Source organism: Lontra canadensis, unplaced genomic scaffold (assembly GCF_010015895.1).
Source record: "Lontra canadensis isolate GAN:19392208 unplaced genomic scaffold, GSC_riverotter_1.0 scaffold429, whole genome shotgun sequence".
Taxonomy (NCBI): domain Eukaryota; kingdom Metazoa; phylum Chordata; class Mammalia; order Carnivora; family Mustelidae; genus Lontra; species Lontra canadensis.
In genome coordinates this window covers 6017-30660 of record NW_022631422.1, presented here as the reverse complement: position 1 = coordinate 30660, position 24644 = coordinate 6017, and the positions used below count along the sequence as shown (strand labels likewise).

General features: G+C 37.7%; 1 protein-coding gene across 1 annotated transcript in view; it reads left to right on the top strand.

The window, feature by feature from the left end:
- The window catches only part of LOC116862994 (ankyrin repeat domain-containing protein 26-like), a 78146-nt gene extending 60046 nt beyond the window's left edge, over positions 1–18100 (top strand). Inside the window, exons 20-23 of the mRNA XM_032850462.1 lie at positions 11676–11746; positions 12300–12393; positions 16306–16418; positions 17891–18100. Coding sequence (XP_032706353.1) covers positions 11676–11746; positions 12300–12393; positions 16306–16418; positions 17891–18035 — 423 coding nt within the window. The 3' untranslated portion in view covers positions 18036–18100. The remainder of the gene's footprint in view (positions 1–11675; positions 11747–12299; positions 12394–16305; positions 16419–17890) is intronic.
- Positions 18101–24644: the final 6544 nt, after the last annotated feature.

Below are 24644 nucleotides of genomic sequence, written 5' to 3'. Positions count from 1 at the left end.
TTTCTTGCAGGTAGCATATTGATGAGTATTGGGTTTTGGGTTTTTTTTTTAAGATTTTATTTATTTATTTGACAGAGACACAATGAGAGAGAGTACGAGAGAGGAGAAAGTCAGAGGGAGAAGCAGACTCCCCGTGGAGCAGGGAGCCCGATGCGAGACTCGATCCCAGGACTCAGGGATCATGACCTGAACTGAAGGCAGTTGCCTAACCAACTGAGCCACCCAGGCGCCCGGGTCTTGTTTTTTTAAATCCATTCTGATACCCTATGTCTTTTGATTAGGGCATGTAACCCATTTGCATTAAGGATAACTATTGAAAGATATGAGTTTAGTGCCATTGTTTTGCCTGTTAGGTGACTATTACTGTATATTGTCTGTATTCCTTTCTTGTCTGTTACTTTTAGACTCCCTCTTTGCTTAGAGGACCCCTTCCAATATTTCCTATAGGGCTGGTTTGGTGTTTGCAAATTCTTTTAGTTTTTATTTGTCCTGGGAGCTTTTTAGCTCTCCTACTTTCAATGACAGCCTAGCTGGATATAGTATTCTTGGCTGCATATTTTTCTCATTTAATACTCTGAATATATCATGCCAGTCCTTTCTGGCCTGCCAGGTCTCTGTGGATAGTTGTCCTTCAAACCGAATATTTCTATTAGAATATTTCTATTCATTGTAGATTATAGACCTCTTGTCCTAAGCCACTTTCAGGATTTTCTCTTTGTCTCTGAGACTTGTAAGTTTACTATTAGATGACGGGGTATTGACCTGTTTTTATTGATTTTGATATAGTTTCTCTGTGCCTCCCGGATATTGATGCCTGTTTTCTTCCCCACATTAGGCACGTTCTCTGCTATAATTTGCTCCAATATACTGTCTGCTCCTCCCCTTCTTCTTCAGGGATCCCAATTATTCTAATACTGTCTCGTCTTACGGTATCACTTATCTCTCAGATTCTCCCCTCATGATCCCGTAGTTGTTTATCTTTCATTTTTTTTTTCCAGCTTCTTTGTTTTCCATCATTTGGTCTTCTATATCACTAATTCTCTCTTCTGTCTCATTTAACCTAGCAGTCAGAGCCTCCATTTTTTATTGTACCTCATTAATACCTTTTTTTATTTCAAGTTAGATACAGTTTAGTTCTTTTATTTCTCCAGAAGGGGATTCTCTGGTACCTTCTTATGCTTTTTTCAAGCCCAGCTAGTGTCTTTATAATCATCATTTGGAACTTTAGTTCCTACACCTTACTAATGTCCTATTGATTAGGTCCCTGCCAGTCGGTATTGCCTCTTGTTCTTTTTTTTTTTAGGTGAGTTTTTCTTCTATGTTATTTTGTGCCAGAGAAGAATAGATAAGTGAGAGAACAAAATACTAAAAGGGTAACAATGACCCCAGAAAATGTATGCTAAACAAATCAGAAGATACCCAAAACTGGGGGAAAAAAGAGGGGGGAATATATCAGGCTGGTGAATAGAACAGAGCCTCACACTTGATTTTGGGTGTATTTTGGTCTGTTAGAAGAAACTGCCTCCCAAAATTTTAAAGAAAGAACAAGTTATATATATACAAAAATAAGGGTAAATATGATGAATGGGTGGAACATGAGCATAAGGATGAAAATTTTAAAAATTTTTAAAAAGGAAATGGTAAGAAGTTGCTTGAAAAAAGAAAGAAAAGAAATTTAAAAAAACACCACTAGATTTATGGTATATTTTAGTCTGTTAAAAGGAACTATATCCCCAAATTTTTTTTTTAATTTTATTTTTTATAAACATATTTTTTTCCCCAGGGGTACAGGTCTGTGAATCGCCAGATTTACACACTTCACAGCACTCATCATAGCACATACCCTCCCCAATGTCCATAACTTCACCCCCCCTCCCAACCCGCCTCCCCCCAGCAACCCTCAGTTTGTTTTGTGAGATTAAGAGTCACTTATGCTTTATCTCCCTCCTAATCCCATCTTGCTTCATTTACTCTTCTCCTACCCCCTTAAACCCCCATGTTGCATCTCCTCTCCCTCATATCAGGGAGATCATATGATAGTTGTCTTTCTCCGATTGACTTCTTTCGCTAAGCATGATACCCTCTCCTTCCATCCACGTCGTCACAAATGGCAAGATTTCATTTCTTTTGATGGCTGCATAGTATTCCATTGTGTATATATACCACATCTTCTTTATCCATTCGTCTGTGGATGGACATCTAGGTTCTTTCCATAGTTTGGCTATTGTAGACATTGCTGCTATAAACATTCGGGTGCACATGCCCCTTCGGATCACTACGTTTGTATCTTTAGGGTAAATACCCCGCAGTGCAATTGCTGGGTCATAGGGTAGTTCTATTTTCAACATTTTGAGGAAACTCCATGCTGTTTTCCAGAGTGGTTGCACCAGCTTGCATTCCCACCAACAGTGTAGGAGGGTTCCCCTTTTCTCCGCATCCTCGCCAGCATCTGTCATTTCCGGACTTGTTAATTTTAGCCATTCTGACTGGTGTGAGGTGGTATCTCATTGTGGTTTTGATTTGTATTTCCCTGATGCCGAGTGATATGGAGCCCTTTTTCATGTGTCTGTTGGCCATCTGGATGTCTTCTTTGCAGAAATGTCTGTTCATGTCTTCTGCCCATTTCTTGATTGGATTCTTTGTTCTTTGGGTGTTGAGTTTGCTAAGTTCTTTATAGATTCTGGACACTAGCCCTTATCTGATATGTCGTTTGCAAATATCTTCTCCCATTCTGTCAGTCGTCTTTTGGTTTTGTTCACTGTTTCCTTTGCTGTGCAAAAGCTTTTGATCTTGATGAAATCCCAATAGTTCATTTTTGCCCTTGCTTCCCTTGCCTTTGGCGATGTTCCTAGGAAGATGTTGCTGCGGCTGAGGTCGAAGAGGTTGCTGCCTGTGTTCTCCTCAAGGATTTTGAAGGATTCCTTTCTCACATTGAGGTCCTTCATCCATTTTGAGTCTATTTTCGTGTGTGGTGTAAGGAAATGATCCAATTTCATTTTTCTGTATGTGGCTGTCCAATTTTCCCAACACCATTTATTGAAGAGGCTGTCTTTTTTCCATTGAACATTCTTTCCTGCTTTGTCGAAGATTAGTTGACCATAGAGTTGAGGGTCTATTTCTGGGCTCTCTATTCTGTTCCATTGATCTATGTGTCTGTTTCTGTGCCAATACCATGCTGTCTTGATGATGACAGCTTTGTAATAGAGCTTGAAGTCCGGGATTGTGATGCCACCAACTTTGGCTTTCTTTTTCAATATTCCTTTGGCTATTCGCAGTCTTCTCTGGTTCCATATAAATTTTAGGATTATTTGTTCCATTTCTTTGAAAAAAATGGATGGTACTTTGATAGGAATTGCATTAAATGTGTAGATTGCTTTAGGTAGCATAGACATTTTCACAATATTTATTCTTCCAATCCAGGAGCATGGAACATTTTTCCATTTCTTTGTGTCTTCCTCAATTTCTTTCATGAGTACTTTATAGTTTTCTGTGTATAGATTCTTAGTCTCTTTGGTTAGGTTTATTCCTAGGTATCTTATAGTTTTGGGTGCAATTGTAAATGGGATTGACTCCTTAATTTCTCTTTCTTCTGTCTTGTTGGAGTAGAGAAATGCGACCGATTTCTGTGCATTGATTTTATATCCTGACACTTTACTGAATTCCTGTACAAGTTCTAGCAGTTTTGGAGTGGAGTCTTTTGGGTTTTCCACATATGGTATCATATCATCTGCGAAGAGTGATAGTTTGACTTCTTCTTTGCCGATTTGGATGCCTTTAATTTCTTTTTGTTGTCTGATTGCTGAGGCTAGGACTTCTAGTACTGTGTTGAATAGCAGTGGTGATAACGGACATCCCTACAGTGTTCCTGACCTTAGAGGAAAAGATTTCAGTTTTTTTCCATTGAGAATGATATTTGCGATGGTTTTTCATAGATGGCTTTGATAATATTGAGGTATGTGCCCTCTATCCCTACACTTTGAAGAGTTTTGATCAGGAAGGGATGCTGTACTTTGTCAAATGCTTTTTCAGCATCTTTGGAGAGTATCATATGGTTCCTGTTCTTTCTTTTATTAATGTGTTGTATCACATTGATTGATTTGCAGATGCTGAACCAAACTTGCAGCCCTGGAATAAATCCCACTTGGTCGTGGTGAATAATCTTTTTCATGTACTGTTGAATCCTATTGGCTAGTATTTTGGTGAGAATTTTTGCATCTGTGTTCATCAAGGATATTGGTCGTAGTTCTCTTTTTTGATGGGATCCTTGTCTGGTTTTGGGATCAAGGTGATGCTGGCCTCATAAAATGAGTTTGGAAGTTTTCCTTCCATTTCTATTTTTTGGAACAGTTTCAGGAGAATAGGAATTAGTTCTTCTTTAAATGTTTGGTAGAATTCCCCTGGGAAGCCATCTGGCCCTGGGCTTTTGTTTGTTTGGAGATTTTTGATGACTCTTTCAATCTCCTTACTGGTTATGGGTCTGTTCAGGCTTTCCATTTCTTCCTGGTTCAGTTGTGGTAGTTTATATGTCTCTAGGAATGCAATGCATCCATTTCTTCCAGATTGTCAAATTTGTTGGCATAGAGTTGCTCATAATATGTTCTTATAATTGTCTGTATTTCTTTGGTGTTAGTTGTGATCTCTCCTCTTTCATTCATGATTTTATTTATTTGGGTCCTTTCTCTTTTCTTTTTGATAAGTCTGGCCAGGGGTTTATCAATCTTATTAATTCTTTCAAAGAACCAGCTCCTAGTTTCGTTGATTTTCGTTGATTACTTGAGACCTTTCTTGTTTCTTGAGAAAGGCTTGTACTACTATATATTTTCCTCTTAGGACTGCCTTTGTTGTGTCCCACAGATTTTGAACCATTGTGTTTTCATTATCATTTGTTTCCATGAATTTTTTCAATTCTTCTTTAATTTCCTGGTTGACCCATTCATTCTTTAGAAGGATGCTGTTTAGTCTCCGTATTTGGGTTCTTTCCAAATTTCCTCTTGTGATTGAGTTCTAGCTTCAGAGCATTGTGGTCTGAAAATATGCAGGGAATGATCCCAATCTTTTGATACCGGTTGAGACCAGATTTAGGACTGAGGATGTGATCTATTCTGGAGAATGTTCCATGGGCACTAGAGAAGAATGTGTATTCTGTTGCTTTGGGATGAAATGTTCTGAATATATCTGTGATATCCATCTGGTCCAGTGTGTCATTTAAGGCCTTTATTTCCTTGTTGATCTTTTGCTTGGATGATCTGTCCATTTCAGTGAGGGGGAGTGTTAAAGTCCCCTACTATTATTGTATGATTGTTGATGTGTTTCTTTGATTTTGTTATTAATTGGTTTATATAGTTGGCTGCTCCCACGTTAGGGGCATAGATATTTACAATTGTTAGATCTTCTTGTTGGACAGATCCTTTGAGTATGATATAGTGTCCTTCCTAATCTCTTATTACAGTCTTTGGCTTAAAATCTAATTGATCTGATATAAGGATTGCCACTCCTGCTTTCTTCTGATGTCCATTAGCGTGGTAAATTCTTTTCCACCCCCTCACTTTAAATCTGAAGGTGTCTTCGGGTTTAAAATGAGTTTCTTGTAGGCAACATATAGATGGGTTTGTTTTTTTATCCATTCTGATACCCTGTGTCTTTTGATTGGGGCATTTAGCCCATTAACATTCAGGGTAACTATTGAGAGATAGGAATTTAGTGCCATTGTATTGCCTGTAAGGTGACTGTTATTGTATATTGTTTCTGTTCCTTTCTGATCTACTACTTTTAGGCTCTCTCTTTGCTTAGAGGACCCCTTTCAATATTTCCTGTAGAGCTGGCTTGGTGTTTGCAAATTCTTTCAGTTTTTGTTTGTCCTGGAAGCTTTTAATCTCTCCTTCTATTTTCAATGATAGCCTAGCTGGATATAGTATTCTTGGCTGCATGTTTTTCTCATTTAGTACTCTGAATATATCATGCCAGCTGTTTCTGGCCTGCCAGGTCACTGTGGATAATTCTGCTGCCAATCTAATATTTTTACCATTGTATGTTACAGACTTCTTTTCCCGGGCTGCTTTCAGGATTTTCTCTTTGTCACTAAGATTGTAAATTTGACTATTAGGTGACGGGGTGTGGACCTATTCTTATTGATTTTGAGGAGGATTCTCTGAACCTCCTGGATTTTGATGCTTGTTCCCTTTGCCATATTGGGGAAATTCTCTCCAATAATTCTCTCCAATATACCTTCTGCTCCCCTCTCTCTTTCTTCTTCTTCTGGAATCCCAATTATTCTAATGTTGTTTCATCTTATGGTGTCACTTATCTCTCGAATTCTGCCCTCGTGGTCCAGTAGCTCTTTGTCCCTCTTTTGCTCAGCTTCTTTATTCTCTGTCATTTGGTCTTCTATATCGCTAATTCTTTCTTCTGCCTCATTTATCCTAGCAGTGAGAGCCTCCATTTTTTATTGCACCTCATTAATAGCTTTTTTTATTTCAACTTGGTTAGATTTTAGTTCTTTTATTTCTCCAGAAAGGGCTTTTATATCTCCCGAGAGGGTTTCTCTAATATCTTCCATGCCTTTTTCGAGCCCAGCTAGAACCTTGAGAATCGTCATTCTGAATTCTAGATCTGACATATTACCAATGTCTGTATTGATTAGGTCCCTAGCCTTTGGTACTGCCTCTTGTTCTTTTTTCTGTGGTGAATTTTTCTGCCTTGTTCATTTTGTCCAGATAAGAGTATATGAAGGAGCAAGTAAAATACTAAAAGGGTGGCAACAACCCCAGGAAAATATGCTTTAGCCAAATCAGAAGAGATCCCAAATCGTGAGGGGGGGGGAGGCGATAAAAAGAGGTTCAGAAAGAGAAAAAAAAAAAAGAAAAAAGATAAAAGAAACAAATAAAAAAAGAAAACCAATAATGAAAAAATATAAAAAGGAAAAAATGTATATATATATTAGATAAACTAGTTAAAAAACGTTAAAAAAGAAAAGGGTAAAAGTTAAAAAAATTTAGCAGAAGAAGAGAAAAAAATTGAAAAAGAAAAAAAAAATTAACTGAAACGCTAAAGAGTCATGGGGAGAAAGCCATGAGTTCCGTGCTTTGCTTTCTCCTCCTCTGGAATTCCGCTGCTCTCCTTGGTATTGAAACTGCACTCCTTGGGAGGTGACCTTGGTCCTGGCTGGGTTTCTTGTTGATCTTCTGGGGGAGGGGCCTGTTGTAGTGATTCTCAAGCGTCTTTGCCCCAGGCGGAGTTGCACCGCCCTTACCAGGGGCCGCGCTGAGTAATCCGCTCGGGTTTGCTTTCGGGAGCTTTTGTTCCCTGAGCGCTTTCCGTAGAGTCCGGAGGACGGGAATGAAGATGGCGGCCGCCCAGTCTCCGGCCCGGATGAGCCGAGAGCCCGGGGCCCCACTCCTCAGTGCGCCCTCAGGGAACAGCCCCCAATTACTCCCGTCACCCTGGCCTCCGGCCGCGCTCTGAGCTGACCGAGCCTGCGACCGGTTCAAGGTAAGCCCGAGCTGAGAGTCACTCCTCGGCTCCGTCTCTGTAGCCGGCTTCCCTGTTCTAATACCTGTGAGCTCTGCGACACTCAGCCACCCCCGATCCTTCTGTGACCCGCGGGACCTGAGGCCACGCTGACCCCGCATGGGCTTCACCCCAGTTAAGCCTCTGGGGCGATGTCCCTCAGTGGAACAGACTTTTAAAAGTCCTGACTTTGTGCTCCGTTGCTCCGCCGCTTGCCGGGAGCCGGCCCCTCCCCCCGCGGTCTATCTTCCCGTCACTTTGGATTCACTTCTCCGCCAGTCCTACCTTTCAGAAGGTGGTTGATTTTCTGTTTCTAGAATTGCTGTTCTTCTTCTCTTTGATCTCCCGTTGGATTTGTAGGTGTTTGCAATCTTTAGATAAGCTATCTAGCTGATCTCCCGCAACCTGAAGTAGTCTCAGCTGCTACTTCTCCGCCATCTTGACTCCACCTATATCCCAAAATTTTAATGAAAGAAAAACATAAGGGATAGAATATGACTATAAAAATGAAATTAAAAGATTTTAAAAAGATCTTGTTAAGGTAAGATGTTGGTTGAAATAGGAAAGAAAAATTCAAAAAAAAAAAAGAGAGAGAGAGAGAAAGAAAAGAAAAAAAAAAGAAAAAGTAAAAATAAAGATAATTAAAAATACTTAACTTTGGAAGAGTAGAGAATCATGGGAAAAAAGCCATGAGTTCTATGTGCTGTATGTAGTCTCCTAATGCTGGAGTATTACAGTTCTCATTGATCGGTAATCTTGGTCTTGGGTGGATGTACTTGCTGATCTTCTGGGGGCGGGGCCTGTTGCAGTGATTCTCACATGTCTTTGCCTGAGGCCGAATTGCACTGCCCTTGTCAGAGTCCAGTCTGTCATCTGCTTGGGTTTGGTCTCGGTAGCTTTTGTTCCCTGAAAGCTTTCTGTATAGCTTTGGAGGAGGAGAATGAAGATGGCAGCTTCCCAGTCTCCAGACAGAGGAGCCAAGATCTTGGGTCCCCATTCCTCATTGTGCCCTCAGAGAAAAGTAGTCAATCACTCCTGTCTCCCTGGTCTCCAGGCTCCCTAGCCTGTGACTGAGTTCCTGTCTCTGGTGCATGGCCCCATTTGGAGTCTCCAAACCCAGTAGATTACTGCAGTGCACTGCTGCAGTTCTCCTCCTGGTAGAGGCAGGGTTGGGGGGGAGTCTCCCCAGATCTGCTTGTTGAGTGTCTGTTTGAAGAGTAGTGCCCAACTGTGCCTTGAATTATGGTTCATAGCAACCGCGTGCTGAGAGCCCACTCCTCGGCTCTGTCTTTGCAGCTGGCTGCCCTGCTCCAATACCTGGGAACTCTGCCACACTCAGGCACCCCTGGTCTCTCTGTGATCCAGAGGGTCCTGAGACCACACTGTCCCTTCGAGGATTTCCCCCCCGCCCCCGGCCTTGGCCACTGAAGCCACTTCTCTCCATGGAGCAGACTTCTAAAAGTTCTGATTTCCCACTCTGGTGTTCTATCACTTGCTGTTAGTCAGCTGATGGGGGCTCCCTCCCACTGTGGTTTATCTTCCCAAATATAGCCTCAGATTCACTTCTCCATATGTCATCCTTTCCAGAAAGTGGTCACTTTTGTGTTCATAGAATTGCTGCTTCTCTTTGATCTTCTATTGAAGATTCTATTGTTCAGAATGGTTTGATAACTATCTAGCTGAATTCCTGGAACCAGATGAAATTTAGGTCTCCTACTCCTCTGCCATTTTGAGGCTAAAATCTTACTGCATTAAAAGTAAGACTATTTTTCTAAATGTAGAGTAAAGGAAATGCTAAAACATACTGCATCTAGACAGAAAATATTTGTCCCATACATATGTTACTGACTAGATTTACTCTCTATTGGTAGGTAACAGCAGATTTTTTTAATGGACTAAATGTTTGCATCCTCCCCTCTCTCAGCCTTTTACTCATCCTCTCCTTTCTGTCCTTTTAGTTGCCCTTCCTCTTGCCTAATCCTACACTATACAGACCTGAGTCATTGTCTCTCATTCTTCATGAAGCTCTTTCTGACTGTTCTGATTCCCACTGACCTTACTCTCTTCACACTTGTCATCTAGTCTGTGCAGAACAGTTTAGTCCTTTATTTTACATTGTTTTCATTTTTTTAATGAGAGATAATTTTGTCTTTCTATGTACATATTTATATAAGGGGGAAAATATGGGATATGTGTGGTACCTATCCTTGTACCTTGTATAAATTGAGAATATTTTAGCTTAACAGTTTTTAGGATAAAATTAAGTACTTTATACCATATCAATAACTTCTGATTGAAAATATTGACATCACAAACTTTTATTCTAAATGTATTTTAAGCAATTGAATGTAAAATTGTGAAAGCATTTAATCTGATAGAGGAGAAGTATTCAGTCAAATGCTTGTTTCTTCCCCCCCTCACTATGGAAAAATAGTCTAAATTTGTCTTTTAACATTTTGCAGCCAGAACAGGTTTACAAATTTATAGCAGTTTACCAACTATAAAGCTCTGGAAACAGCTTTTCTTTTTTAAAGTTTGTTTGTTTATATAATTTCTGCATCCCTTGTGGGGCTTGAACTCAAGACCCCAAGGTCAAGAGTTGCATGTTCTTTCAAATGAGCCAGCCAAGCACCTCTGGGGACAGCTTTTCTGATATGCCATACCACATAGCCTTAATGTATTCATCAGAGTACTTGCCAAAGCAGTGTAACATAAACAGTTCCTAAGATAAACAGTATAAACATGAAATGATTTGGGAACATTGATTTAGTGTCCATTAATTCCATGTTAGTTGGCTTTACCTTGCCTCTGATGGTCATGTAAATTATTTATTCCTCAGCCTAGGAGGTACTATTTGCACTGTAGTCCATGCATTGTCCATAGAGTAGTATAGAGAGGAAGAAAGTTAAAAGTGTTACAAGTGGAAAAAAGTACTCTTGGCTCGGGGAATTGGTAAAAGTTTTTTGAAGTACTGAGGATATATTGTGGGTCTCATGGTCCCCATTTCCTGCCACTTCTGGTGGTATGAAGAACAATTTTGGTATAACTTGTATAAGAGACCACTTTCACTGGCCTGCCATCTGCCTAAAATATCAAATATTATTAGAACATAGCATACAGGGGCACCTGGGTGGCTCAGTGGATTAAGGCGCTGCCTTCGGCTCAGGTCATGATCTCAGTGTCTTGGGATCGAGCCCCACATCAAGCTCTTTGCTCAGCGGGGAGCCTGCTTCTCTCTCTCTCTCTCTGCCTGACTCTCTGCCTACTTAATGATCTCTCTCTCTGTCAAATAAATAAATAAAATCTTTAAAAAAAAAAAGAACATAGCATACAGCAACAATAATAATGCTAATTGCAGACACTTAGAATTTGTTGTATACTGTGTACCCTTCTAAATATTTCATGTATATTTTCTAATTTAATCTTCCCAATATCCCAGTATGGTAGATACTATTATTATCTTTTTTTTTACAGAAGAAGAAACTGAAACACAGAAATTTTAAGTAATTTGTTCCACGTCACACAGTGGAGTCGGGAATTCAGATCCCAGGCATTATGGTTCCTACGAAGATGTTGCTTCTCATTCTATTCCATGAAATATCTGGTTGTCACTGAAAGCATCATGTTAACTTTTATAATTGCTGGAATAGCCATGGTTATTCACACTTGTGAATATTTAAAATTATAGTTGATGTGGTGCTTGGAATACAAAAATAGAAATGTTTACTATAAGGTTATTTCCTATCTTTCCCCTTTTGACCAATATATAAATTTGTAGGTTTATCTGATAAAATATAATTTAAAACATTAAAAATGTTACCTTTTAGTACTAGAGAAGTCAGTAAACTATTCTGTAGGGGGACTGTATGTATTTTAAGATTTTATTTATTTATTAATTAGTGTGCGAGAGAGAGAGAGAGAGAACGAGCAGCGGGGAGGGAGAGAGGGAGAGAGACAGAAAGAGAGAAGCAGACTCCCCATAAATATTTTAGGCTTTGTAGGCCGTAGGTCTCTGTTGCTGCAGCTCAGCTTTCCTGTAGCCATAAATCAGTATGTAGAAGAGAGTGTGGCTGTGTCCAGTAATATTTTATTTACAAAAACACCTGATGGTGGTTTCTTACTAGATCGCCAGTACTTAAAAGTATTTCTTTCTTTTTTTTTTTTTTTAGTTGCAAGATGCTCAAGAACGACATGCAGAGGCTGTGATGCGTATTGAGACGTTGAAAGATCACGTGCAAAAGTACAATTTAAAGCAGCACATAAAATAACTTGAGTATTTATAAAGCAGATCAGCGGTGTAGTATGAGAAATGTATCATTTATGATAATAAATGCATCATTATTAACCTGGATGAAAATTTCAGCTTTGTGCTATTTTGAAATGCATAATTTTTGCACATTATCCTTAAATTTTACACATTAGCTGTAAAACACAACCATAAAAATGACACAATTACCAAATCTTCTACTTTTTAAATTTTTAAGAATTTACGTAGGGCCTTCAGATGTTTGTTTAGAAATTATACGGTGCTGGGATTCTTGGGTGGCTCAGTTGGTTGGGCAGCTCTCTTGGGCTCAGGTCATGATCTTGGAGTCCCAGGATCACGTTCCATGTCAGCTCCCTGTTCCATGGGGAATCTGCTTCTCTCTCTGACCCTCTCCTTCTCGTGCTCTCTCTCTCTCTCATTCTGTCTCTCTTAAATGAATAAATAGAATCTTTAAAAAAAAAAGAAATTATACAGTACTTTTAAAATTTATGTGTATGTGAGAATAATTTTAAAATATACATTTTAGGCTTGAAGTTGAAAATGCCGAGTTAAAAGATACCATCAAAAAGCAAGTGGGAAAAATTGAACAGCTTCAGGAAAACACATTAAGTACATGTTCAGTAAGTCAGTCTCTTAATTTCTGTCCTATGGAAAAGGAATTTTTTTCTGTATTAGTAGTATATAAGAATATTTTGGGTAATATGAAAATTCTCACGGATAAAAATGTTTATTCATATTTTTGGTACTTGGTACTAGTATAATTCCTCTTTATAGGTGAAGTTGTATGAATTCATAAATTAATAATTTTTATAGTAAGATTATAATAAAAAAGGTTGTGATAGTCTAAGAAAAGAAATATTTTATTTATTTGTCAGTGGACATTGGGTTTTGCCACGTTTTGGCTATTGTTAGTAATGTTGCCATGAATTTTGGTATACAAATGTCTGAATCCCTGCTAATATTTTTCTGTATGTTTAAAAATTACCAAACTTTGAGTAATAATTTGATCTTGAATTCTGACTTTCTCTTATAATCTAAACCCTTCAATGAGATTTGACAATGGATTACTTTAGTAATTGTTGTGATTTGTAATTATCAATTTTTGATTTATTGTCTTCATCAAGAATGACTAGAGGTCATTATGCAAACATTTTTCTTAAAGGAATATATTTTTCTTTTTGTTGATTTTGAAAAGAAAAAGAGATGCTGGTGAAAAAGTAGAAATGACTGCTCAGTCAGGGCCTTACATAGTAACATAGTGCTCCTAGCATTCATTGTTAAGTTCAGGAACTAATTTTTTTTTCATTCACTTGAGTTAATCAGCCTTTCAGAGATTTAACAATCCAATCTCAGGAAAGATTAATATGCAATCCAGGGTTCCAACTTACTGATATGTAGTGAAAACTGTATAACTATTTACCAAGCAGAACCGGATTATCACACCATTTATACCCTCCTTTGTAGGAGAGGCTACCAATGATTTAAGATGAGAAGACTGCATTGTGAGTCTTAAGTTGGAAAAGGAGGTAGATGCACGTACCACGAGTTTCTTTTAGTCACAAAAGCTGCATACTTGCGAATTTTATTCTGCAGCTATACCTCTCAAGGAAACTAGCCCATTCTGTTGACTGCTCCATTTTGTGGCCAAAAAAACATAGAAAATTATTTTTTTCTAGATTTCATATAAATTAGTCACATTCTTTAAAAAGATTTTATTTATTTATTTGACAGACAGAGATCACAAGTAGGCAGAGAGGCAGGCAGAGAAAGAGAAGGAAGCAGGCTCTCTGCCAAGCAGAGAGCCCGATTCGGGGCCCCGATCCTAGGACTCTGGGATCATGACCTAAGCCGAAGGCAGAGGCTTTAACCCACTGAGCCACCCAGGTGCCCCAATTAGTCACATTTTTTACTGTACTTTACATTGAGCAAGTAAGGCGACAATATGTTGATAAGTGGTCTTCTGTGAGTGAGAATGCCAGGAGTTGCCCCCCTATAGTGTCGTGCAGTAATCTCTTAAGGAAGGTATCAAATACTGTAAAGTTTGTAAGAATATTGGTAGATAGTCTGTAGATTCCAATGGAAATGAATTATGGTTCTGACGTAAAATTAATTAGCCACTTTAAGGTCTACCCTGTGAAACAAAAACTTAGCTTTCAACCTACTCAGTCCTTAGTCCTAACTTCCTAGAAGGTTCTTATCTCATGAATCCCCAGGCTAGAGACTACCTGGGTTAAGATATTTGATAGAAACACAGTTTGGAGGTGAAGAATCTGAATTGGGAAGAAGAGGTAGTTCTAGGCTGACTTAAGCTTCCAAACAATATAGTCAAATATATGTCTAAAAAGAACTTCAGAAGACTTCCATAAGATCAAGTCTCTATGGAATAGGAAATTATTAAAAAGAAAACAAAGGCAAACAATTTATAATCACCCTTGTGAAGAACCTTTGCATCCTGAAAGAAAAGCAAGACAAAGTATAATGGTCAGCATCCTAAGGGTACGGGTGTCTCATGAGATGATAAAATAACAATAAACTCAGTAATACCAAAAAGAATCAACATAAAATGTACAAGATTAGTTATCTAAGGTCACTTGAGTAGCTCAGTCAGTTCCGCGCCTGCTTTCAGCTCAGACCATGATCTCAGGGTCCTGGGATTGAGCCCTGCATTGGGCTCCCTCCTCAGCTGGAAGTCTGCTTCTCCCCCTCCCTCTCCTCACCCCATTTGTGCACTCTATTTCAAATAAATACATTTTTAAATTATTTTTAAAAATTAGCTGTCTATAAAGGTAATCCACATCAGGTAATGGTTTTTGAGTGTGTGGTTGAGGTTCCTTGCCTACAAGGAACTAGAAGGAAGTACAGATGACTTCTGTAAAGGGGTTAAGGGCTGGAAATGTAGATTAGAGAATCTAGTTTTGAAGTCTCAAGATTTAAACAGCTCAGAGGATTTGAAAGGAATAGCAAGGGTCAGGGACTAAATGTATGAACTTGCTGTCATTTAGAAATAAAATGGGATAATAAGTCAAGCAGAGAGGGTCAATTATACGGTTTCACTTACTTGTGAAGCATAAGGAATAACATGGAGGACATTGGGAGATGGAGAGGAGAAGTGACTTGGGGGAAATTGGAGGGGGAGACAAACCATGAGAGACTGTGGACTCCGAGAAACAAACTGAGGGGAGGGGGCTGGAGGGTTGGTTGAGCCTGGTGGTGCGTATTAAGGAGGGCACGTATTGCATGGAGCACTGAGTGTGGTGCATAAACAATGAATCTTGGAACCCTGACAAAAAAACAAAAGTATTAAAAAAAAAGCACAGAGGGGGAGGGGGAGGTCATTGCTTTCAGCTGCTGCTGAGAAGTAAAGCAGGATAAGGACTTCAAAAAAAGATCCTTGATGACCCTCAAAAATTTTGAGTTTCCAGGATTGAAACTCAGATTTTAATGTAAAAGAAGAAAATAAGTGATGAAAAGATGAATCTGTGGATGAGATGACACATTAAAGAATGTTCAAGTCCAGTGAAAGAGGGGAAGCAGGGTGATAGAAAAAGCTGCAAGAGTTAAGCTAAAATTTTTATATAATATCGAGAAGACTTGGGGCGCCTGGGTGGCTCAGTGGGTTAAAGCCTCTGCTTTCGGCTCAGGTCATGATCCCAGGGTCCTGGGATTGAGCCCCGCATCGGGCTCTCTGATCCGCAGGGAGCCTGCTTCCTCCTCTCTCTGCCTACCTCTCTGCCTACTTGTGCTACTTGTGATCTCTGTCAAATAAATAAAATCTTTAAAAAAAAATATCGAGAAGACTTAACTTTATTTGATGAAAAAAGTAGTTAATAGAAAAGAAAAAATTGAAATGCTTGGAGAGAATGAGAGTATCTCATCCTAAATTCAGATGACCATCAAAACTGTAATGGGGACTGCATAGGAATTTTTCAGAGATTGTCTTAAAAAGGTGTGATCTCACAAAACCCAGAGTATCTTAAGCTATGGATGAAAAAGTTTCTAGGGCATCTTTAGAAACTAAAATGTAAATATAGCCAGTTTTTAAAAATTTTTCATTAACCCTTAGTTAATGAACCTCTGTATTGAACAAGTAAATTTTGGCAATTTACATTCTAGAAAAAATAGTGATGAAAATGTAAAACCAGTTTAAGCTGTTTGAAAAAAGGTACTTATATTTGAAATATGTTTTTATTGGCATCAGGTTTATAAAACTACCTTATATTAAATTTAAAATTATAAATTACAAACTACATTATATAAATTTAAAATTATAAATTATAAAATTTATAATTTATAAATATAAAATTTATAATTTTAGTTTTATATAAATATAATATAAAGTTTTATAAACCTTTATATAATTATAAAACTTAAAATTATAAGTTATAATTTACAAAATTTATAAAATAAACTTGTGTTATGAACCTGTCTAAACATGTATTACTCATGAATTCATGAGAAATAATATTTTATGAAAGAAGAATGTATACTGAGATTTTTAAAAATTAATTTTCCTTAAAATTTTTCTTTCAAAGTCTGACGATGAAAAGGGACAGATAAAGAAATTTATTGAGTTAAAACAATCTCTTGAATGTAGTTTGAATCAAGAAATGAAGAAAAATGGTGAATTAGAAAAAGAGATTACTAGGTAAGACTAATATTTCAGATCACTTTAACCATTAATTACTTGATTTAACTGTAATTTTACTTTATTAAAACCTAAATACAAATTCTTGCCAAAATATTACACTTAATATTTAATGATTCCTTACAGTTCCTTTAAGAGTAACAACTGCACTTTTCATTGTCCACCTTGAATAGTTTCTGCAAGTTATCTTTGTTTTTTGGTAATCTTTCCTTTTAATAGTGTTCTTCCCTTCAAACAAATATTTTAATGTCGAAAAACCTAGCTGTGTTATTGTTTAATCACATCAAAAGTTATCTGGGTTTAGCTTATTTTTTTATTATTTTTTTAAATTTAAATTTAATTAATCAACATATAGTATATTATTAGTCTCAGAGGTAGAGTTCAGTGATTCATCAGTCTTCTAGAACACCCAGTGCTAATTACATCAGGTGTCATGTCTGTAATCCAGTTACCCTATCCTCCCACCCTCCTCCCCTTCAGCAACCATCAGTTTTGTTTCCTATGATTTAGTCTCTCTTGTGGTTTGTCTCCTGCTCTGATTTCGTCTTGTTTTATTTTTCCCTGCCTTCCCCTATGCTCCTCTGTTTTGTTTCTTAAATTCTACATATGAGGGAAATCAAATGATAATTACCTTTTTCTGATTGACTTCTTTTGCTTAGCATAATACCTTAGTTCAATCCATGTCATTGCAAATGGCATGATTTTATTTTTTAATGGCTGAGTAAAATTCCATTGTACATATTTATGCACCACATCTTCTTTGAAGGCTATTATGGACATTGCTGCTATAAACATTGGGGTGCAGATGCTTCTTTGGATCACTTTATATCTTTGGGGTAAATCCATAGTAGTGCAATTGCTGGGTCGTTGGGTAGCTCTATTTTCAGCTCTTTGAGGAACCACTGTACTGTTTTCCAGAGTGGCTGCACCAGTTTACATTCCCACCAACAGTGTAAGAGGCTTCTGCTTTCTCTGCATGCCTGACAACATCTGTTGTTTCCTGACTTGTTCATTTTAGCCATTCTGACAGGTGTGAGGTGATATCTCATTGTGCTTTTGATTTGTATTTATTTCCCTGATGCCAAGTGATGCTGAGCATTTTTTCATATCTGTTGCCCATTTGTGTGTCTTCTTTGGAGAAATGTCTGTTCGTTTCTTCTACCCATTACTTGACTGGATTGTTTGTTCTTTGGGTGTTCAGTTTGATAAGTTCTTTATGGATTTTGGATACTAGCCCTTTATCTGATATGTTACTTGCAAATATCTTTTTCCACTCTATAGGTCATCTTTTGGTGTTGTCAGTTGCTCCCTAAGATTATAATTTATTTAGTATGTTCTCAAACAATGTGAGATTGGAACAAATGAGAGACCATAATTTATAGACTTCCTTATATGATAGAACATATTATCTATTTAAATAATAAATATTTACTCTTAAATAACCTGACTTACTCATTCTATACTTTCCACAGATTTAAGAAACTTTTAAAAGCGACAAGAAAAAAATTAAGTGAATATGGAAATGAAGATCTTAGTTTCCACGGAGATTTAAGAACCAGTCACACTGAAACGGATATTCAGATTAATATGCTAAAACATAAGGTAATTTTTAATTAGTTTTGGGACTTCAGAATCACTTGATTTTGGGAAATAAGTTACTCAGTGCTTTGAGCAGTGAAATACAGATTTGTTCTATTAATTTTATATACCTCCTACATTTTTTGGTAACAACTTTGAGATAAAAATGAACATAACATACATATTCAAAGAGTACCACCATCAATTTTGGAACATTTTGTCACCCTAAAAAGAAACTTGTATCTTTTACCTGTCTCCCTATGCTAGTTTCCCCTTCCCTACTCTTGTTAGCCCTAGGGAACCACTACTCTACTCTCTGTCTCTATAGATTTGCCTATTTTGGAAATTTCATGTCAATGGAATCACACAATGTGTGGTCCTTTGTGACTGCCTTCTTTCATTTAGCATAATATTTTCATTTCATTTCATTTCAATACCTATTTTGTAGCATGTGTCAGTACTTTATTTCTTTTTATTGCCGAATAGTATCCCACTGTATGGACGTGCCACATTTTATTTATTCATTTATTAGTTGGTAGACCTTTGTGTTTGTTTGTTTTTTTAAGATTTTATTATTTATTTATTTGACAGAGACAGAGACAGAGAGAGAGGGAACACAAGCAAGGGGAGTGGGAGAGGAAGAAGCAGGCTTGTTGATGAGTAGGGAGCCTGACATGGGGCTTGATCCCAGGATGCTAGGATCATGACCTGAGCTGGAGGCAGATGCTTCGTGACTGAGCCACCCAGGCACCCTGGGTTGTTTTGGTTTTTGGTTATTGTTAATAATGCCATTGTGGACACACATGTACAAGTTTTTGTGTGAACATGTTTTCATTTCTCTTGCATATATACTTATAAATGGAATTGCTGGGTCATATGGTAGCTCTCTAATCCTTTTTTTTTAACCCTTTAAGGAACTGCCACACTGTTTTCCAACATGGCTGCACCATTTTACATTTTCATTAGCAGTGTTCGAGGGTTCTCATTTTTCCTTTTTTTTGGCCAATATTTGTTGTTACCTGTTGTTTTTATTATAGTCATTCTAGTGGATGTGAAATGGCATTTTGTGGGGTTTTATTTGTTCATTTGTTTCAAGATTTATTTAAATTCTAGTTAGGTTACAGTTAGGTTATGTTACATATTGGTGTCAGGAGTAGCATTCAGTGATTCATCACTTACATACAACACCCAGTGCTCATCACAAGTGCCCTCCTTAATCCCCATCATTCATCTAGCCTACCCCCTACCCACCTCCACTACAGCACTGTTTTTCTTTATAGTTACGAATCTTTTATGGTTTGCTCCCTTTCTCTTTTCTCCCCCTTCCCTATGTTCATCTTTTTGTTTCTTAAATTCCACAGATGAGTAAAATCTTATGGTATTTGTTTTTCTCTGACTGACTTGTTTAGTTAGGTATCATATACTTGATGAGTCCATCAATCTTGTGGTTTTGATTTGCATTTTTCTTAAAACTAACGATGTTGGGGGCAGCTGGGGGACTCAATTCATTAAGTATCTGACTTTAGCTCAGGTCGTGATCCCAGGGTCCTGGCATCAAGCCCTGCACTAGGCTCCCTGCTCAGCTGGGGGCCTGCTTCTCCCTCTCCCTCTCCCTCTGCAGCTCCCCCTGCTTGTGTTCTCTTTCTCTGTCAAATAAATAAAATGTTAAAAAAAAAAAAAAAACCAAAAACTTAATTATGTTGAGCATCTCATCTTTCTATGTGTGTTGTTATCCATTTCTATATCTTCCTTAAAGAATGAATCAGTTATTTTGCCCGTTTCTTTATCGGATTGTCTTTTCATTATTGTAAGAGTTATTTACATATCCTAAATACAGATCCCTTATCAGATATAAGATTTTCAAATCTTTTCTCTTATTTAGTAGCTTGCCTTTTCACTTTATTGATGGTGATGTTTAAAGCAAATATGTTTTTAATTTTGATGAAATATACTTAATCTTTTTTTGTCTTTTGGTGTCATAACTAAGAAACTGTTGCCAAAGCCAGTCACAAATGATACACCTATGTTTTTTTCTAAAGAGTTTTATAGTTTTAGCTCTTATGTTTTGAGTTAATTTTGTATATATGCTATGAGGTAGAGGTCTAATTTTATTACTTTGCATGTGTATATCCATTTGTCCCAGTACCGTTTGTTAAAAAGACTATTTTTATTCCGTTTAATTGTTTTATACCCTCATTGAATGTCAATTCACCATAATGTAGCAATTTCTTTTTAGACTGTCAATTCTAATACATTGATCTATATGTCTATCCTTATGTCACTGTCCAAACAAATTTTATGAGACATCTCCGCTAGTTGTCTTGCAAATTACCACTCACTTATATAATAATAAAAAGTCACTGTAGTGGAACTTAACTTTACTCCTGTAGACATTTTTTCTTCTTAAAAAGGAGACTTTTACCAACTTATGCCTTGCTGACTCTATTATCTGATGAGATGTTAGGCTCAAAAAGCTAGAGTCCTGTTTCTTTTCTCCATTCATATCTTTAGTCTCTTACTCAGTGCCTCCCATAACCATTTTCATCAAATCTTGGTTGTAGGATCTGCTGTCTACTATTTACTTCATTATGTTTTATGAACTTGTTATAAAGTGTAGACTCATCCATAAATTTCACCATCTAGGAAGGAAAAGATGAACTCTGGGCCTTCAGCTTTCCTGTTTTGAAATCTTGCTAATCCAAAATTACAACTCACAATTAGATACTCTTTTAACCTGGTTCTTGTGTATAACACTGGTGTTGATCCTGTTCTTGGTACAGATCCTACATTCTCAGAAAACACAATTGTCTTTATCGGTCTTCTTTTAGTTTAAATAGAAAGATATGTACTTTAATAACTCAATATGTAATTAATGGAATAAACACTTATTACATTATTTCAAGAATACAGCTGTAAATTATCAGGTTTTATTTAATGGAGTTATCAGAGACAAATAGTAGATAAGCAGTTTGAATTCCAAAAAAAAAAAAATTTTCAAAGCCTATTTGTATGATATGGGAAAGCTTTGTGGCACAACATAAAGACAAGATGGTCTTACTTACCTCCCCACATAAACAAGCTTGGAGTAAGATAAAGGAGAAGTTATATTCAATTTAAATAGTGCCAAAGGACAGTACATTTGGTTTGCTACTGAAAAGATTAAAAATGATTCCATAATGTTCTCTTTATTTCCTCACTGATGAAAGCAGAATAAAGATGGAGTATTGGATTGATTAAAAAATACTCAAAGCTGCCTATTTCTTTTAGAATTTCAGTTAATGGAGATCAGGTAAAAGGTCAAATTTTGGTTATTAAACTATTTCTAGTTTTTTAGCTATTATACTTCAAATCATATTGTCTCTCTGCTTGTGAGTTTTCCTTTTCCCCTAACTTGAGGGGAAAGTCTATAAAGGTGTTCCTGCCAGTTGTAATAATTTGTAGTTGAAGGGAATCTTAGAAAAATATCTTAAGAGAAAGGAAGATGGTGGCAGAGTAAGAGGAGCCTAGGTTCACCTAATCCCTGAAGACTAACAGAACAAAGTCCACTATTGGAGAGAAGAGGCCATATCAAAGAAGGTAGGAAGTACAGAGATGTGGTTTAGGAAAGAAACAGATCCTGGCTGCTGCAGAGGAGAGGGAGTCGTGGTCATGGAGAAGGGCAGGAGCGAGACATGGGACTGCACAAAGAGAAGGTTTCCCTGTAGCCACTGGCTTGGGAAGTGAGAGGAGCTTAATTTCATGAGTTCTTACAATTCTTACAATTAGGAGGGCTTAAAACATGGTCATTTGGCTTGGCTGGGATAGAGCCTGTAAAGGCACTATGCTGCTCTTGGAGAGAAGGCAGGCAAATAGCTGGGAGCATACAGCAAGGAAACGGTGATCTGAACAGTGTCTGGGGCATACAGTAGGGAAATTACTCTTCTCAGAGCATTTCCCTAGGAGACAGTGTTCACAGAGATCCCTCTCTAGGAACAAAGGAATCAGCTAGTACCATTTCCCTCCAGTGCCCCTCAGCACAAGCACAGAGCCATCTGTGGGAGGCAGTGCAGCTCGGACACTGGCTGCCTAATCTGCTTACACCGAGCACCATCCCCTTGCACTCCAGTGGAACTGCCCTACTCAGTCATTCTTGCCTCAGTTCCACCACAGCAGGCCTTTCCCCCAGAAAATCAGCACAAGCCCCTGCCCACACCGCATCTGACCAGATTCGGGAGGGCTTCAGTTCCAGTGGAGGAGGTGACAGGTCTCATTTCACAAGCACACCAGAGCACACCTAGTTAAAAGTTGTTACATTCAGGCCAGGTACTAAACACTGCCCACAGCAGTGAGGGAGAGCCTCTGCAGATGTCTGGCCTGAAGGATAGAGCAGCCAGAACACAACAGCAGAGTGCATGCTGCACACACTAGAGATACTCACCTAAGCACGAGACCCTGGGCACTACATGATGTCTTTTTTCATAAGTCCATTACTTTCAGGAACAGATGACAAAACTGGCTTTTCTAACACAGAGAAGCTGGTAGATACTTAGATAAAATGAGAAAAGAGAGGAATTTATCTCAAGTGAAAGAAGAGGATAAGGCCACGGGTCCAGAGATTGAAGTGAGACAGATGTAAATATCATGCCTGATGGAGGATTTAAAGCAGCGATCATAGGGATACTCACTGGACTTGAGAAAAGAACGGACAACATCAGTGAGACCCTTATAAAAGAGATAAAAGAGTTAAGAAAGAATCAGAGATGAAGAGTGGAATAAATGAGATAAGAAACACACCTAATGCAATGAACAGCAGGCTAGAAAAAACAGAGGAACAAATTAACAACTTAGAAGACAAAGTAATGGAAAGTAATGAAGCCGAAGAAGGGAGAGAAAGAAGAATTATGCAAAATGAGACCAGACCTAGGGAACTCAGTGACTCCATCAAATGTAATAACATTCATGTTATAGGAATCCCAGTAGAAGAAGAGAGAAAAAAGGTGTAAGAAAATTTATTTCAAGAAATAATAGCAGAAAACTTCCCTAATCTAGGGAAGGCAACAGACATCAAGATCCAGGAGACACAGAAAACTATCAAAATCAACAAAAGTGAGCCAACACCAAGACCTATTGTAATTGAATTTGCAAAATATACTGATAAAGAAAACAGGAAACATAAAAATAAAAGCAGGAAAAAAAATAAAATAAAAATAAATAAATAAATAAAAGCAGGAAAGCAAGTCAGTAACTTCCTGGGGAAACTCTTTAAGGCTAGCAGGAACTTTTTCAGCAGAAACTTTGCAAGCCAGAAGGGAGTGGCATTATCTATTCAACACAGTGAATGGGAAAAATCTGTAGCCAAGAATACTCTATCCAGTAAGCCTATTCCTCAGAATAGGAAATAGAGTGTTTCCTAGATAAAAACTAAAGGAGTTTGTGGCTACTAAACTAGCCCCACAAGAAATATTAAAGAGGACTCTTTGAGTGGAAAGAAGAGACCAAATGTGACAGTATAAAGGCAGGAAACACAAAAGTAGCAAAAATGAACATTTATATAAAAAACACGTTAAGGAACTCAGAAAAAAAGGATATAAAACACCATACCTAAAGCATGTGGAGAAGAAGAGAAAAGAATGGGCTCAAACTTAAATGACCAGGAGCTTAATATAGACTGCTATATGCAGAAGAGGTTATATACAAATTATGTATCAAAACCCACTAATAGTGGTGCCTAGGTGGCTTAGTTGGTTAAGCATCTGACTTCATTTCAGCTCAGGTCATAATCTCAGGGTCGTGAGATTGAGCCCTGCACTGCACGCTATTCCAGCCATGGAGTCTGGTTAAGATTCTCTTTCTCCCTCTCCCCACTCCACTTGTGCCCTCTCTAAAATTTAAAAAAAAAAAAAAAAAGCCACTGATAAACACTCAAAAGCGGAGAAAGAAATCCAAATATATCACTAAAGAAAACCAGTGAAACATTGAAGACACAAAAAATGATCAGAGAAAATCTCCAGAAACAACCACAAAGCACGTAGTAAAATGACAAATACATATCTATCAATAATTACTTTGGATATAAATGGGGTAAGTGGTCCAATCAAAAAACATAGGATGTCAGAGTGGATTTAAAAAAAAGAAGAAGAAGAAGAAATCAGGTCTCAACCAGTATCAAAAGATTGGGATCATTTCCTGCATATTTTCAGACCACAATGCTCTGAAGCTACAACTCAATCACAAGAGGAAATTTGGAAAGAACCCAAATACATGGAGACTAAACAGCATCCTTCCAAAGAATGAATGGGTCAACCAGGAAATTGAAGAAGAGTTGGAAAAATTCATGGAAACAAATGATAATGAAAACACAATGGTTCAAAATCTGTGGGACACAGCAAAGGCAGTCCTAAGAGGAAAATATATAGCAATACAAGCATTTCTCAAGAAACAAGAAAGTTCTCAAATACACAACCTAACTGTACACCTAAAGGAGCTGGAGAAAGAACAACAAAGAAAGCCTAAACCCAGCAGGAGAAGAGAAATAATAAAGATCAGAGCAGAAATCAATGAAACAGAAACCAAAAAAACAATAGAACAAATCAATGAAACTAGGAGCTGGTTCTTTGAAAGATTAATAAGATTGATAAACCCCTGGCCAGACTTAAATCAAAAAGAAAA